The 13,520-nt window shown below is 39.9% G+C and overlaps 1 protein-coding gene across 7 annotated transcripts in view; it reads right to left on the bottom strand.

The window, feature by feature from the left end:
- Positions 1–9,456: 9,456 nt before the first annotated feature.
- Positions 9,457–13,520, bottom strand: part of HORMAD2 (HORMA domain containing 2) — a 91,496-nt gene continuing 87,432 nt past the window's right edge. For 6 of the 7 annotated variants that reach the window (XM_058690779.1, XM_058690778.1, XM_058690783.1 and 3 more), the window contains one exon: positions 9,645–10,632. In XM_058690779.1, the coding sequence (XP_058546762.1) occupies positions 10,528–10,632 (105 nt within the window). In that variant the 3' untranslated portion in view covers positions 9,645–10,527. Of the gene's footprint in view, positions 9,618–9,644; positions 10,633–13,520 lie in introns of those variants that run through there. The other variant, XR_009250387.1, reaches the window with a different exon arrangement.

Below are 13,520 nucleotides of genomic sequence, written 5' to 3'. Positions count from 1 at the left end.
TAAGTGCTTTTGTACACACGCACACACACACACACAGGAAATACACAATTATGCTATAATGAGTGGTGGGACTATGAGGTAATTTTCTCTTCTTCTTCATACTTTTCTTATTTTTCAAACTTTCTACCATAAGCAGGTATTATACTCATACTAGAGCATGGTGTTTTGTTAAAAGCACAGCCTTTGGAGCCAGACTGCATGGTTCAAATTCTGGTTCTCCCACTTCTTTCAGTGACATTAAGCAAATGACTTAATTTCTCTGTGCCTCATATTCCTCACATAGGGCTGTTATGAGAATTAAAGAGTTAATATGTAGAAAGTTCTTACAAGATGTCTCGCACATAGTAAGCACTAGCCAAGTATTTGCTAAATGAAGAAGAAAGGACTTTTTAATTTAGTCAAATCATGGTTCATTTTCTCTGGAATGTCATTGGCCATATTTCTATGGGGTTCATATTTTGTAAGTGTTGCTGAATTGAGGACACTTATATCCCTATGCTTCTGTTTGTCCTCACCGAATATAGTTAGTGTGGATGCATGACATTCGATGGGTAGCTCAAATTCTTAAAGTTATTTGCCAGGTCATGACAAAGAGCAGGGATTTCCCAGGGGTATACTATAACCATCCCCCACTCCCTCATTTGGTCATAGCTGAATTACGGCAAGCCTAATTCTCTCCTAAACCACAAGCTATACTATCACAATTTGATTCATGACATTCACAGAACCGGAAGGATCCTTGACCTTTGGTAAATTCTGCCCCCTTGCCCAGGTTGAAATGCCCTGGGTAAACCTGGTTCAGTGATACGTGCCTCACTTCCTCACGTAGGCCTGGGAGGAGCAGAGGGAAATGAGAACCGGCTTTGTGGTAGATAGTCAAATAGTTGTGAAATTGTTAATGACTGATAGAAGATGAAGGGTATAATGATGAGGCAGAATGAGTTCAGAAGGATCTTTTCCCAGCAACAGGAGAGTATCTACACAAAAGCAAATCCATAAACTTATACATGTCTTACAGACCAAAGAACTGAATGATAGAGCTCATTTTTTGTGTGTGTGTGATAAAAAAACATGTGTTGGTGAGGTGTAACCCAGGAACAGACAGAAAGAAAGAAACTGGAAAGAAAGAAGCACAAAACGGACGGTGCCTCCTGCCTGGGGCAGGAGGACAAGATGGTACTGAAAATCCTATAAAACCACACTGATGCTGTTTCCTTTCAGCCAAGGGAAAAACAGTCTAGAAAAAGGAAACTCCAAATCTCTTGTTTACCCAGCTGTCTGTACAAAGTGAATTATTCATGATTAAATGTGAATAATAAACCTATGCAAATATTTGTTGTATTCTCAATTTTGAGGAGGTTGGGGAGTAGCGGGAAATGAAGTCACTTTAGAGTAATTTAGTTAACTATTTTCTTTAGAAACATATCAAGAATATAGATTTTGATTGTTATTTATATATTTCCCTCCCAACACCAGAAAAAAAGGTGTTTTTTTTTTCTTTAGGAGGCTATGTCCTATTGGAAATGACAATCTAAAACTTTTCTCTTAGTATCATGACATTTATATAATTTCCTTAGAAACTAATTGTGAAAGTTTTTTTTTTTTTTAATTTTCTGACTTTGGAGGCTTAAAAAGGCTTACAGCAGAAGTTCTTCTATAATGGGAAACCTTAACTGACAAGTTTCCAAGTACCTGCTGCTTACTGTAAATTCTTACCTATAAATTTCAGTTATAGGTTTTTGATAAAGGGAATATTACAATAATACTGATACCTGGCAGTTTTAAGCTGTTTATCATTTTGGTTACAGAATTGGTTTAACAGTTTCCATCAGAACTGTTAGCCCTTTAGCTAGAACTAGGTTAGATTTTATGTAGCTTGTCCATTCTAAGAAACACTTAAAACCCAAGCAATAGCAAGGTAGTGAAAGGTGTCTTATCATCTTGCAACCTCTAACTTTTCAAAGTTAGTTTATACAGTGTGTCATCACCATACCATCTTAAAGAGTTCATAGCATGCAAACGGCTGTTCTATGCATTCTGTAATCATAAATGAGTTTCATTAATTAAAAACAAAAAAAACTTGCCCCATCCTTAAGCTGAGTTCATTCTGACAAAAGCCCATGTTTCAGTTAACCATAGACTAGGTTCAGATGAATCTCGCTTTTGCTCCACAATAATCTCCATGTCGGGAGGAGGGGCCAGAGAACTGTTCTGGTCTCCCTTGGCTCCTGGGATTTAGGCTCTGTCTAGAACTATTGATGAACAGTCTTGCCCTCCAAGGGAACTCTCCATCCATCCTCCCAACTAACCCAGAGTCCAAGCAGAGGGATTCCAGGCACCACACCAGATTTAGAGTAGACTGTCCCCACACACTGGTTCTGCCTCATGGTTGTTAAAAACCCTAGGTGGGTCACCATCCATGTTTTGCAGCCAATGAAACAGAAGAAATGGGAAGATAAATTTCTTGTCCAGAAATAAAGGGAGAACCAAGATAAAGACTAAAATTCAGAATTTGACTAACAAATCTCTAGTAAATTCCCCACATTATCCTACCCTGCACGCCCACCCCCACCCCAATCGACCTAGAAACCAATGAATTGGTGGTTTACCAGTAACAAGCACAATTCCTAGCACTATGATTAATCTGCCACTATCTTTTTCTTCTGCAGTTGTTATTTCTGGAGATTTGGACAGTGCAAGATGGACCACACAGAGGAATAAAAGACCAGAAAGTCATCTGAGCTACTCCCCAAACTTTAGGCATACTGCACTGAAACCAACCTAGACTTCCAGAAAAGATAATTCTACCACCTTCTCTCAGATTCAAATCACACTGACTGCATCCTAAGCCCATTCATTTTTATTCTGTGTTGACTGGAGATAATTATTTTCTTCTTCTTATTATTATTATTTTTTATATTTATTTTTGAGAGAGAGACACAGAAAGCAAGTGGGGGAGGGGCAGAGAAAGAGAGGAAGACACAGAATCCAAAGCAGGCTCCAGACTCTGACCTGTCAGCGCAGAGCCCAACGGGGGCTCGAACTCACGAACCGTGAGATCATGCCCTGAGCCAAAGTCCGACGCTCAACTGATTGAGCCAACCAGCACCCTGATAAGTATTTTCTTATTAAAATAAACACATTAACGTTGCATTGTAAGGTTAATTGGCAATGTTAATAAGTGGCAAACATAGGTCTCAAATAAGAGATCGAAGTGGTAATAAACATTTGGAAATGTTTGGAAAAATATGATCTATATTTAATAAAACCCAATCAGTGAGTGGAAATTGGCTTCATTATTAAGATTTCCACTATCCTGTTTTTCCTAGGGTCTATAGTTATCTTAGCAAACTTGCCTCTCACTTTATAGGAACCTGTCTGCATTACGATTTAGTTCAGTGGCTTCTTTCTCACACTATTACAGCTAGGGAGCCATTTCATTATGCTGGCAAGTTTCTGAACCTGCAGTATAATTAATTCCTTTAATAGGCTCCTCCTTAGGGAAGGCCCATTAGTAGACATCACTAGGAATTAACATCTTAGTCCAGAAGAAAAGCTCTTTGGAGGCAACAGTGAAACAGATAAATCTTTGTTGAGAGATGTGGCCAGGGGACTTCACCACAATTCCTTGTGGTTTCAGAATGACATGCATATTCTGGGACCCACAGATAGGCAGAGATAGTTGTCATTCTCAGTAATGCCCTGACCACACCAGTTCTTTAACATAAAGAGGTAGTTCTAAAGGTTATAATTTCTTAGAAGAAAGCAGCATGGCTGGTGTGCACACTGAAGGCAGGGGAATGAAACTGCTCACTGACAGACTATGCCTATCAAGAAAGGCTACTAGCTATTTAAAGCATACTTGAAGGCTGCTAGACAAATCCGTTTTATTTTATTATTTTTTATGTTATTATTTTTTAATGTTTATTAATTATACATAATAATAATAACTTATTTTTGAGAGAGAGAGAATGCAAGCAGGGCAGGAGCAGAGAGAGAAGGAGACACAGAAACTGAAGCAGGCTGTAGGCTCTGAGGTGTCAGCACAGAGCCTGATGCGAGATTCCAACTCACGAACCCCAAGATCATGACCTGAGCTGAAGTCTGACACTTAATGGGCTGAGCCACCCAGGTGCTCTGACAAATCCATTTTATATTAACCTATTAAGGATTTTTTTTTCCCTCCTTTGATCTTGTTAAATAGTAATGAAGTCCTTCTGTTGGAGTTTGAGTATTTTCTTGATTATTTTCACATATGGTCTCTGGAAGCAAGATGACTTTGGGTTCAAAATCCTGCTTCTGCTAGCTGTGCGACCTGGGGCAAGTGGTTTAACTTCTCTGTATCTTAGATATCTCCTCTGAAATGGAGATAACAGCAGCACCTACCACATTTGATTTGGCGAGGATTAAATGGATGGGCACATGTAGGTGCTTAAGTAGAGTGCCTGGCCCAGTGTTAGTGCCACTGATGTTGACTAATATGGTGATTAGCTCTGCTGAGTGGAGGTCTCACCACACCGCCTGCCATGTAGGCCTGAAACACAGAAGCTGAAAAACTCTGACAAAGCAGAGGAGTGGGTGTGTGGGCCCTGGGAGGGGCACTGGCTACAAAGGGACATGAGAGAATGTCTAGAAGGGACAAAAAATGCTCTAGATCTTGATTGTGGTGGTGGTTACCCTGGGGTAAGATTTAAAAAAAAAAACAAAACCCACTCAAATACTTCTTTCCCTGACAAACCCTCCTTAATGTACTAGTCCAGGCCCTAATCACTTTGCTTCTGGGTTAATGCAAAAGTCTCCTGGTTGATTTTCTGTCTCTGAGCTCTTCTCTAATTCCTCCTTAATGTGCCCATGCTCACCCCCTCTGGGACCCCTTCAGTAAACAGGCCTAGAACAGTGTATATTGCCATTTGTTTAATAAAGAGGGAAAGAAATGAATGTGCATATGCTAGTATGTTTACTTATTTGTGCCTAAAATAGCTCTGGAAGGATATGCGAGAAAGTGGTTACATTAGTTACCCTAAGAGGAAGGGAACTGGGTGGCTGGGGACAGGGTGGAAGAGATGTTTTTCATTATATAGTCTTTTGTTCCTTTTGAATTTTACATCATGTGGATGTATTACCTAATCAGAAATAAATAAATAAAATGTAGGAAATAATAAGAACCCTGCCAAGTTCATCTATTCATTCAACAAATATTTACTGGGCACCTACCACTTACCAGGCATATAGCAGAGTTAACGTGTCCATAGCCATGATTGTGTTTCATCAGCAGGATCCTTCATAAACAGTGCGTCACAAGCCCTGTCTGCTTGGTTAGTTTTAAAGCTTGCTTATAGGAGATAGAATGTGCACTGGTTAATTACAGTGGTCATGGCTGGCATATGATTTGGGAAAAAACAAGGTCAGGGTCAATTATGCTACAAAGGATCTCCTTCCATATACTGAAAAGACACAAAAAGGTATAGAGTAGCAAGGATATCAGATAATACCTCATAACTAACATGTACTGAGCATTAATTTTCTGTGTGCCAAACATTCTTCTGAGTACTTTACCTGTATTAACTCACTTAGGTCTCATAATAACTTTGTAAGGAAGACACTATTATTGCCCCCATTTCACAGATGAGTAAATTGAAGTACAGAGAGAACAAATGACCTGACCAGAGTCACACAACTAGTAAGTAGGATGACCAGGGTTTGAACCCAGGTGATGCCTAACTCCAGAACCCCCTAGTTTTAACCTCTTTACTGCTTTTTGGGAAATGGATTTATAAAATCTCCCTTTGCCCCAAAATATCTGTTGAAATTCTATCATTAATAAAAGTGTCATAGAATTTTACAGCTAGCAGAGGCCTCAGTATGCATTGGATTCAATTTTTATCCAAAGGAACAACATCCTGGACAACTTAGCTTGAACACCTCTCATGATGAGGAACTCATTACGTCCAGAAGCAGTCACCAGCTGACAGCTCTAGTTGTTAATAAAAACTGTAAAATGTTGATTGCCTTTTGTACCCGGCATTTTGCTAGAGCATGGGGTAGAAATTCTTCAATATACTGGGCCCAAATTTGCCTCCCTGCAACTGCTTCCCACTGGGTCTGTGGTCTGCTCTTTGGAACAATACAGATTTTGTCTGTGGTTCCCTGCATGTCATGACATCCGCATATATATTTGAAGACAGCTACAAAGTTCTCCTTAGATTTTATTCTTCCCTGTTTATTCAATCTGTTCTCAGATCACATTCCCTAGGTGAGATTCATTTTTCTTATTAACAAGCTTCTGTTTGAAAATGCAAATGTGGGACAGTAGCATATTAAACCTAATCTGATGCCTCCCTGCCACTGAACTGTCTTGAGAGAAAAGGAGTCTCCATCTGGGGAAAGGAGCAGAGAGGGTGTTGAGAAGAGAGGCAACTGGGAGCATGGTTCGACTGCTAGCACGGGTTTGGAGTGGGTGTTGATACAGGATCTCCAGGTGGGCAAAAAGCATCACAGTGATCGTGGGCTCCCAAGACTAAGGAAGGAGACATGCCAAGAGTTAAAAAACAGCAAAACTGATGAACACCTGTTGAGCACTGGCTTTATGCATGCTTAGGGCAGTTAGCTTTCATCACCTTGCTTTAATCCTCACAACAGGGTCACCAGGTAGGTGCCATTATTATCCACATGTTACAGATTGAGTAATATGAGGGCTGGAAGGGGAAATAACTTGTTTAGAAAAAGGCAGTCCAGTTTTGAAGTCAGCAGCCTAAACTTTTCCTTAACTACTTTGATGAAAGGATGATGAAAACCTAACTTTGCCAGCTTACCCCAAAGCTGATTAGTAATTATCCAAATGGAACTCAGATGCCTGAGACTTCCACAGTCTTAAGGAGTTCCGCAATATCCAAATAATGACCCCCAAAAGTCCACTCTTACACCAGGTTTCTGTCCTAAGTATTTGAGTCCTCGAGGAGTGTTCCATGCTCCATCGGTCTGTCTTGGATGTTTTTGACTATCTCAGTGAGCCTGCCTCTCCACTTCTGTCATGATGAAACCCCTGTACTGCTGAACCTCATGACACAATTAAGACCAGGCTGAAATGTTTAATGAGGCTTTCCCCGAGGATGCCCTATGGAGCAAGTCTCACATGCAGTTTCCAGCCAGGTTGCAGGGATCAACCTAAAATCACTATAGGTTTACCCACCACCTCCCACACAGTCAGCCAATAGACTTTGTGAGCCCACCACCTCCTACAAAAGTCAGACTCAACAACTGTGACACTTCCACAAGGTAAAACCTTATTTGCAAAATTGTAGTGCACCCAAGGGGAAGTTACACGAACAGATTAGTATCTCAAGCCTCTCTGTTTCTGGATAGGATGTTGGCTTTACCATTGCATAACCAAAGAGTCCGTTAATTAAGGCCCTAAAGGGTGCCCTCATCCTCTGCAGAAACTGAAAACTGCATAGCAAGTCTCAGCCAGGGCCTCATTACACAACATACAATCACAGTTAAAATATTGCCTTTAAAAAAATACAAACCAATTCTTTCTAAAGAGGATACATTTGGGATAAACAAAGGCATTTTCTCATTTGTATAGAATCTAGGTTCATTCAGTGTGGAGAACCTTGCCTTAACTCTTACAAGCAGTTTGTTAAACCTCATTTTATCATCTGGATATTCCTTCTGAATGATGATGATTATAACTGAGAATTATTTGTACTTTAAGAATCTGTGGAAATCTCCAAAGATCCAATACTATTGGATTTGCAACCACAAATTAACAAATGCTAAGATACACTGAAATTGGCTCTAATAGTGTCATTTTAAAACCATACACAACTTTGAACTTGTATGAATGCAACTTTGACACTGATGAACATTTCCAGCCTCTTCCTGGCAGAAGTGAGCTGGAGAATGAAAGAACCAGACACCAGAGGGACCTGCAAGAGGGGAAATGAAGGTGTGGTTTCGGTGCTTGGCTTCAAAGGCTAGCGGCAATCATGGGTCTAACCCCATCACTTTCCAGCTAAACCAATTTTCTGTAAAGACAGAAAAACCCCAAACGGCCGATGTCAAATTTCCCCTGCATCATTTTTAATTTAACAATGTCCCAGTTTCCAAGCTGTCGTCATCTAGTCTTTGTAAGTGCACTGATGAACCAAACGCAGGCAGGGGGAGGGAATGGCTAGAGTGTACACCTCAGACTCTCCAGCTTCGGGTCTAAGTTTTCATTCTTTTCACTGAAGTTCTAGCTCCTTGATGAACTTGTTCACCCATTCCATTACTATTAAGGCCAGAAATGAATAGACTAGAGAAAAGAAGATTTTTTTTCCCCCTACAAATAAATCATTCAGTAAATAGAATTGAAACCATCCAATCTTGACAGCTGGTTGCACATATGAAGTCTGGTGTGTATAATCAGCTAGTTCACATTTTCATGGTTCTAGGATCCTTTTTTTTTTTTTTAAGATTTTATTTTTAAGTAACCTCTATACCCAGCATGAGGCTCGTACTCACAACGCTGAGATCAAGAGTTGCATGCTCTTCCGACTGAGCCAGCCAGTCATACCTCAGATCCTCTTATAATAGATCTCCTTCCCTGTGTGCCTGTACTCAGCCAAGGGCATAGGCCCGGAAGCTTCTCTCTGCTGCCAAACACACATGTGCACATGCACATATACACGCACACATTGGGCATACACATTCCACCTAGTGGCCTCAATAAAAGACCGTTCCTTTGGGGAAGGAGGGTTGTTAACAGAGACAATAAAATCACTATAGAAATTTTCTAGACAAATTCAGATTCTAGACTTTGATCTTAGGCCAAATAATGAAAATCGTAAATACAGATCGAGAGCCAAATTCCCCTTTTAGACAAAATGGTTTCTCCTGAAATCCAGATTGACTAAATACTCCATATAACTAATTTGTTTTGAGTCAAGGACTCCTAGGGTCTTTGTAAAGCTCCCTTGCGTTCACTTACAATGGAGGTATGCTCACTACCTCAGAAGGCAGCCCATTTCAAAATTTTGGCAACCTGTAAAGTTAAAAGTTCCTCCTTAAACTGAGCAAGATTGACCTCCCATAGTTTTCACCAATTTGGTCTTATATCTACCCTCTGGAGGGACACAAAATAAACTTAATCCCTCTACTAGACAGCTAATCTCTTTATATGATTCTCTTAAAAGAAATTGTGGTGACTCAGGCTACAATCCTATGAAGGATATAATAAACCCAATACCTTTCCCTCCTCCCTGCAGTGGCAGAGTAAGCCTAGTGAGTATACTTATCATGCTGGGAGAGGGGAAAATGCTCCTCCCTGGCAGGCCTTGGATGAGAGTCTGGCAAAGGGTAGTGCTGGACAGACAGGCTTTCTCAGATTTTCCTCTCTGTTATGATAACCCGCAGCCTTCTGCTGGCGAAAGTACATGTCTGGCCCCAGAGATTCTCCTCTTAGTCTGGGTCAGAGGTCCAGGGTTCTTACGTGTGCAATAGAATCCTGGGAGTTCTCTGCAGGGCCCCACCCTCCAAGATTTTGATTTAGTAGAAATGAAACAGGCCTGGTAATTCCGTATTTTAACAAGCGCTCCAGGTGCAGATGTCCTTACTACATTTGAAGAAACATCAAACTAAGAAAAACAGAGAAGTAAAAAAAATACTGTGCATTTTGGTTTTATTTAACTGGAAAGCACACATATTCAACATTTAGCTTATTGAAGTCCTATCCATTTAAATTAAGTTATTAAATTGCATGTTACTAAATAATAAAAACACTTTCAGTCACTTATTATTCATCTAATACTAATCATTAAGTCTGTCAAAATTCCCTCAGAATGAGGGAATGAACAGTCTGCAGGTTATAGACTGATAAACTGAAGTATTTGTTGGGAAGCATTCAACGTGGGCCTTAAGAAGGGAGCCAGTCTTCTGCACTGCAACCTATTGCCTGTCTCAGGTTGGCCAACAGAGCAGGGCATCGGGCCAGATTTGAGGAACTTTACAGGGAGAGTACACTTTGGTCCAACACTTGGCTGATCAATCTCGTGATTGAAGTTAACATAAAAATCACACCTGCATAAGCACCACCACATACATCCATGCAAGTCTGTGGGAATTCTAATAAAGCTATAGAGGGTTCCAGTACACAGGTTACAACAAGTTACAACATTTCACAGTAGTCTAAATACCTGGGGAGTTTAGTTATGCAAAGAAAACCCTCCTTCCTTTGAGAACAACAGCTTATGTCTTTTCAAAATAGCTGCTGTGGTTCTTTTACAGATATAAAGGCTGTCTTGTCTCTAACTCAGCCTTAAAGTAATGCTATCCCAAGGCAGCCCCAGTAACTTTGTTTTCTTGTGGTAAAATGAACCCATGCTCTACTCAGTAAGTTAGCACTTAGTAAATTGATTTAAAAAGTTGAGCAACAAATTTAGTAAAAGATTTTGGTGACAGGAACTTACTTTCCTATTAAGACACTTCATGCATGTTTGTTGTAAAATAAAATTATTTTAGAATAAATGCAGTGAAGGTATCTAACTTTCATTTTCTGTCAGGGATGAAGACTTTCACTGGTTCGCTGACCTTCCTCTTCTTCCTGGAGCTCTGAGAACTTTGCTGACTGTACACAAAATTCATTCTTTGAATCTGTGAGAATCACCAGAGAGGCACAATTCAGCAGAGATTTTGACGTCTGCACAAGGCATATACAAGACAGGTAGACCAAGCATTAATCCCTCTAGCTGCATAACGGATCCAAACCTGCTTTCCTGTGGACTGGTTTGGCCCTGCACAGAGGCCCTGCTGCCAGTATCAGAGTCTGGTATTCCAAGTTTCAGGAGCTGAGGTCCCCTGGAGGCAGCCAGTTTCAGGGACAGTTTCTTGGCTCCCTTCAGTGAATTCAGCACATCCAACTCTTAAGGGAAGAGTTGTCAAGGTGTGGGGCCAACAAGGAGCAATTAAGGGTCAGGAGAGATCTAGGGCACTGATTACTTTAGAAGCAAATATAATTGAAGTCCCAATTTCAGTTAGCAGCAACATACAGCCTTATCTTTCCTATCATATGTTCAGATTAATCAATTGGGGAGGATATGACCCTTCTTTCTGCTGGAAGAGAAGTGTATATTATTGATTAGAGGGAAGTTAATTAGTGAATCATCATGGATATATATTTTCCCATTGGGCTCGGATTTAGTAAAGATTTTAAAGCTTATTTTTGCTTAACTGAGAGAACAACTGGATGTGTTATAATCTTGCAAACAATCCCTAATGCCTGTAATTCCAAGAAACACAGAGTTTTTATATTTTCCAGCCACTAGATGGGAGGAAAGGTTTTTCAATATCCTCTCTTCTTTCTTTCGTAGGAAAATGGAATAAAACATATTTTTAAGCAAGATTTGTCAGAATATCTAATAGAGGTTTCTAACACCATCCTGTTTTCTGTTATAGATGTAAGTTTTTGTTATTATTGATATGTTACTACTATAAAATAGTAGGAGTGTCAAGAAAGCACTTAGGTACCATTTAGAACCAAAGATTGGGTCTACAAATGGCTACTTTAATCACTGTTTTTCTTTAGTTTTAGAAAGCATTTGAATTTCTGATCTCAGAAACCACAAATTCTCTTTGGCTTAAACTAAGACATCGATTGTAAAATGCCGAAAAAATAAAATGAGCAGCTCATCAAATAACTGGTTTGTTTAGATATGTAAAAGCATGAAATGGTCTGCACTAAAGGGAAAGAAATAGCAACATAAAGCACAACAACCAATTTCTTTATCCAGGAGATGAATTTGTTACAGTGTGGCTGTAAAAAAAAAAAAAAAAAAAAAACACTCAGTAAAATTCAGCTTTTCTAGAAATGTTGCTTGGGTATGCTTTCCCAAGCATACAACACATCCAGTTGTTTCATTCCAATGAAAATTTCCTCACTTCTATCAAGTCTGGGTATACTGAGAAGAAAGGAAGATGGATATACAAATCCTCAAATGACAAGTTGGCCTGATGGTTTAATAGTATTGTTTTCTTTTTCTTCTTTACTCAAAAGTAAACCAGTTTTATTACAAGTTTCAGAACTGTATGTTTATTGCAGTGAGTTAATCAAAACATCTTTAATAATGTATACAATTTCAAGGCAACCAGTGAGGCCTGGGAACTCTCAATGGGTTTATGGAAAACTAGTGCATTCAAAAGCAAGTATGTGATCGGTCAGGGGACACTTTCTAACATAGATGAATAATCTATATGAACTGTATATAAACCAACAATTTATTCATACATTTTTTGAGTGTATTTCAACTGGCTGAGTTTGCATATATGATGCCAAAGCCAACCAGGCAAGCAAAGAGCCAGTGATCAGGCAGCCCAGACAGATTATCTGGGTGATCTGAGCCACAATGGATGATCATCAAATGATGTCTAATGCACATCATATTATATTTAAACAGTTAGCTTTAAAAAATTTTTTTAACGTTTATTTATTTTTGAGACAGAGAGAGACAGAGCATGAACGGGGGAGGGGCAGAGAGAGAGGGAGACACAGAATCGGAAGCAGGCTCCAGGCTCCAAGCCATCAGCCCAGAGCCCAGGGCTCGAACTCAGGGACCGCGAGATCGTGACCTGAGTCGAAGTCGGACGCTTAACCGACTGAGCCACCCAGGCGCCCCTAAACAGTTAGCTTTTAAAGTGTTTCTTTTATACAGACTAACAAGAGGCTACTATGATACACTTACCAATAGGGCCTCAGGAGTAGAGTATCTACATATATGTCTGAAAAAAGCCCTGAAGATATGCTTTGTGCTATAGGATATTTCCCTACTTTCCATTTTTGGCTTGGTAACATGTTCTCCATTTGAGAAGCCAGAGAACAGGTTTTGCCTTAAGCACAGATAGGATAGCTAGCTGACTTGGTGACAGTATTTGAACAGCACTGGAAAGGGTCCTTTCTTCTAAATGATTCAATTTATCATTTATTCCTTTATTCATTTACTGAAAAACAAATGTTTGTTACTTGAATGTTCTCCCAGAGTTCTGTATTTGGCCATCTTTTCTCCTTATTCTTCACATTCTGCATATGTCTCCTGGGAATCAGTCACCAATTATAAGCAAAGACCTCCACATTTATATATTCAGCCTAGATCTTCCTTTTGAACTCCAGATCCGTGTGTGTAATCAACTGCCTACTAATAGTCTCCACATGGATGTTCCAAAGAAAACTCAAATGCAATGTGTCCAAATTGGAATTCATCATCTGCCTCTCAAAGCCAACTCCAAATCTTTGTTCCCACTCTCTGTGATTCCCCTAGGGGTGTCCCATTGAAAACCCAAGACTCATCCATGAATACTCCATCATTCTCACACTACCATCTAACTAACCGCTAATTCCTATTGATCCTACCTCCTTAACAGCTCTCAAATCCATCCATTTTTCTCTACTGCCAGTGCCTCTACTTTAGCCCAGGCCAACATCATCTTTCCCAAGTACTAAGTCTTGAACTCCCACTACTACTGCTTCTCCCATCCATTCTCCACTCTGG

Source organism: Neofelis nebulosa, chromosome 11, assembly GCF_028018385.1.
Source record: "Neofelis nebulosa isolate mNeoNeb1 chromosome 11, mNeoNeb1.pri, whole genome shotgun sequence".
NCBI classification, from domain to species: domain Eukaryota; kingdom Metazoa; phylum Chordata; class Mammalia; order Carnivora; family Felidae; genus Neofelis; species Neofelis nebulosa.
Note: the sequence above shows the minus strand (reverse complement) of the source record. Positions and strands in the feature narration are given on the sequence as shown.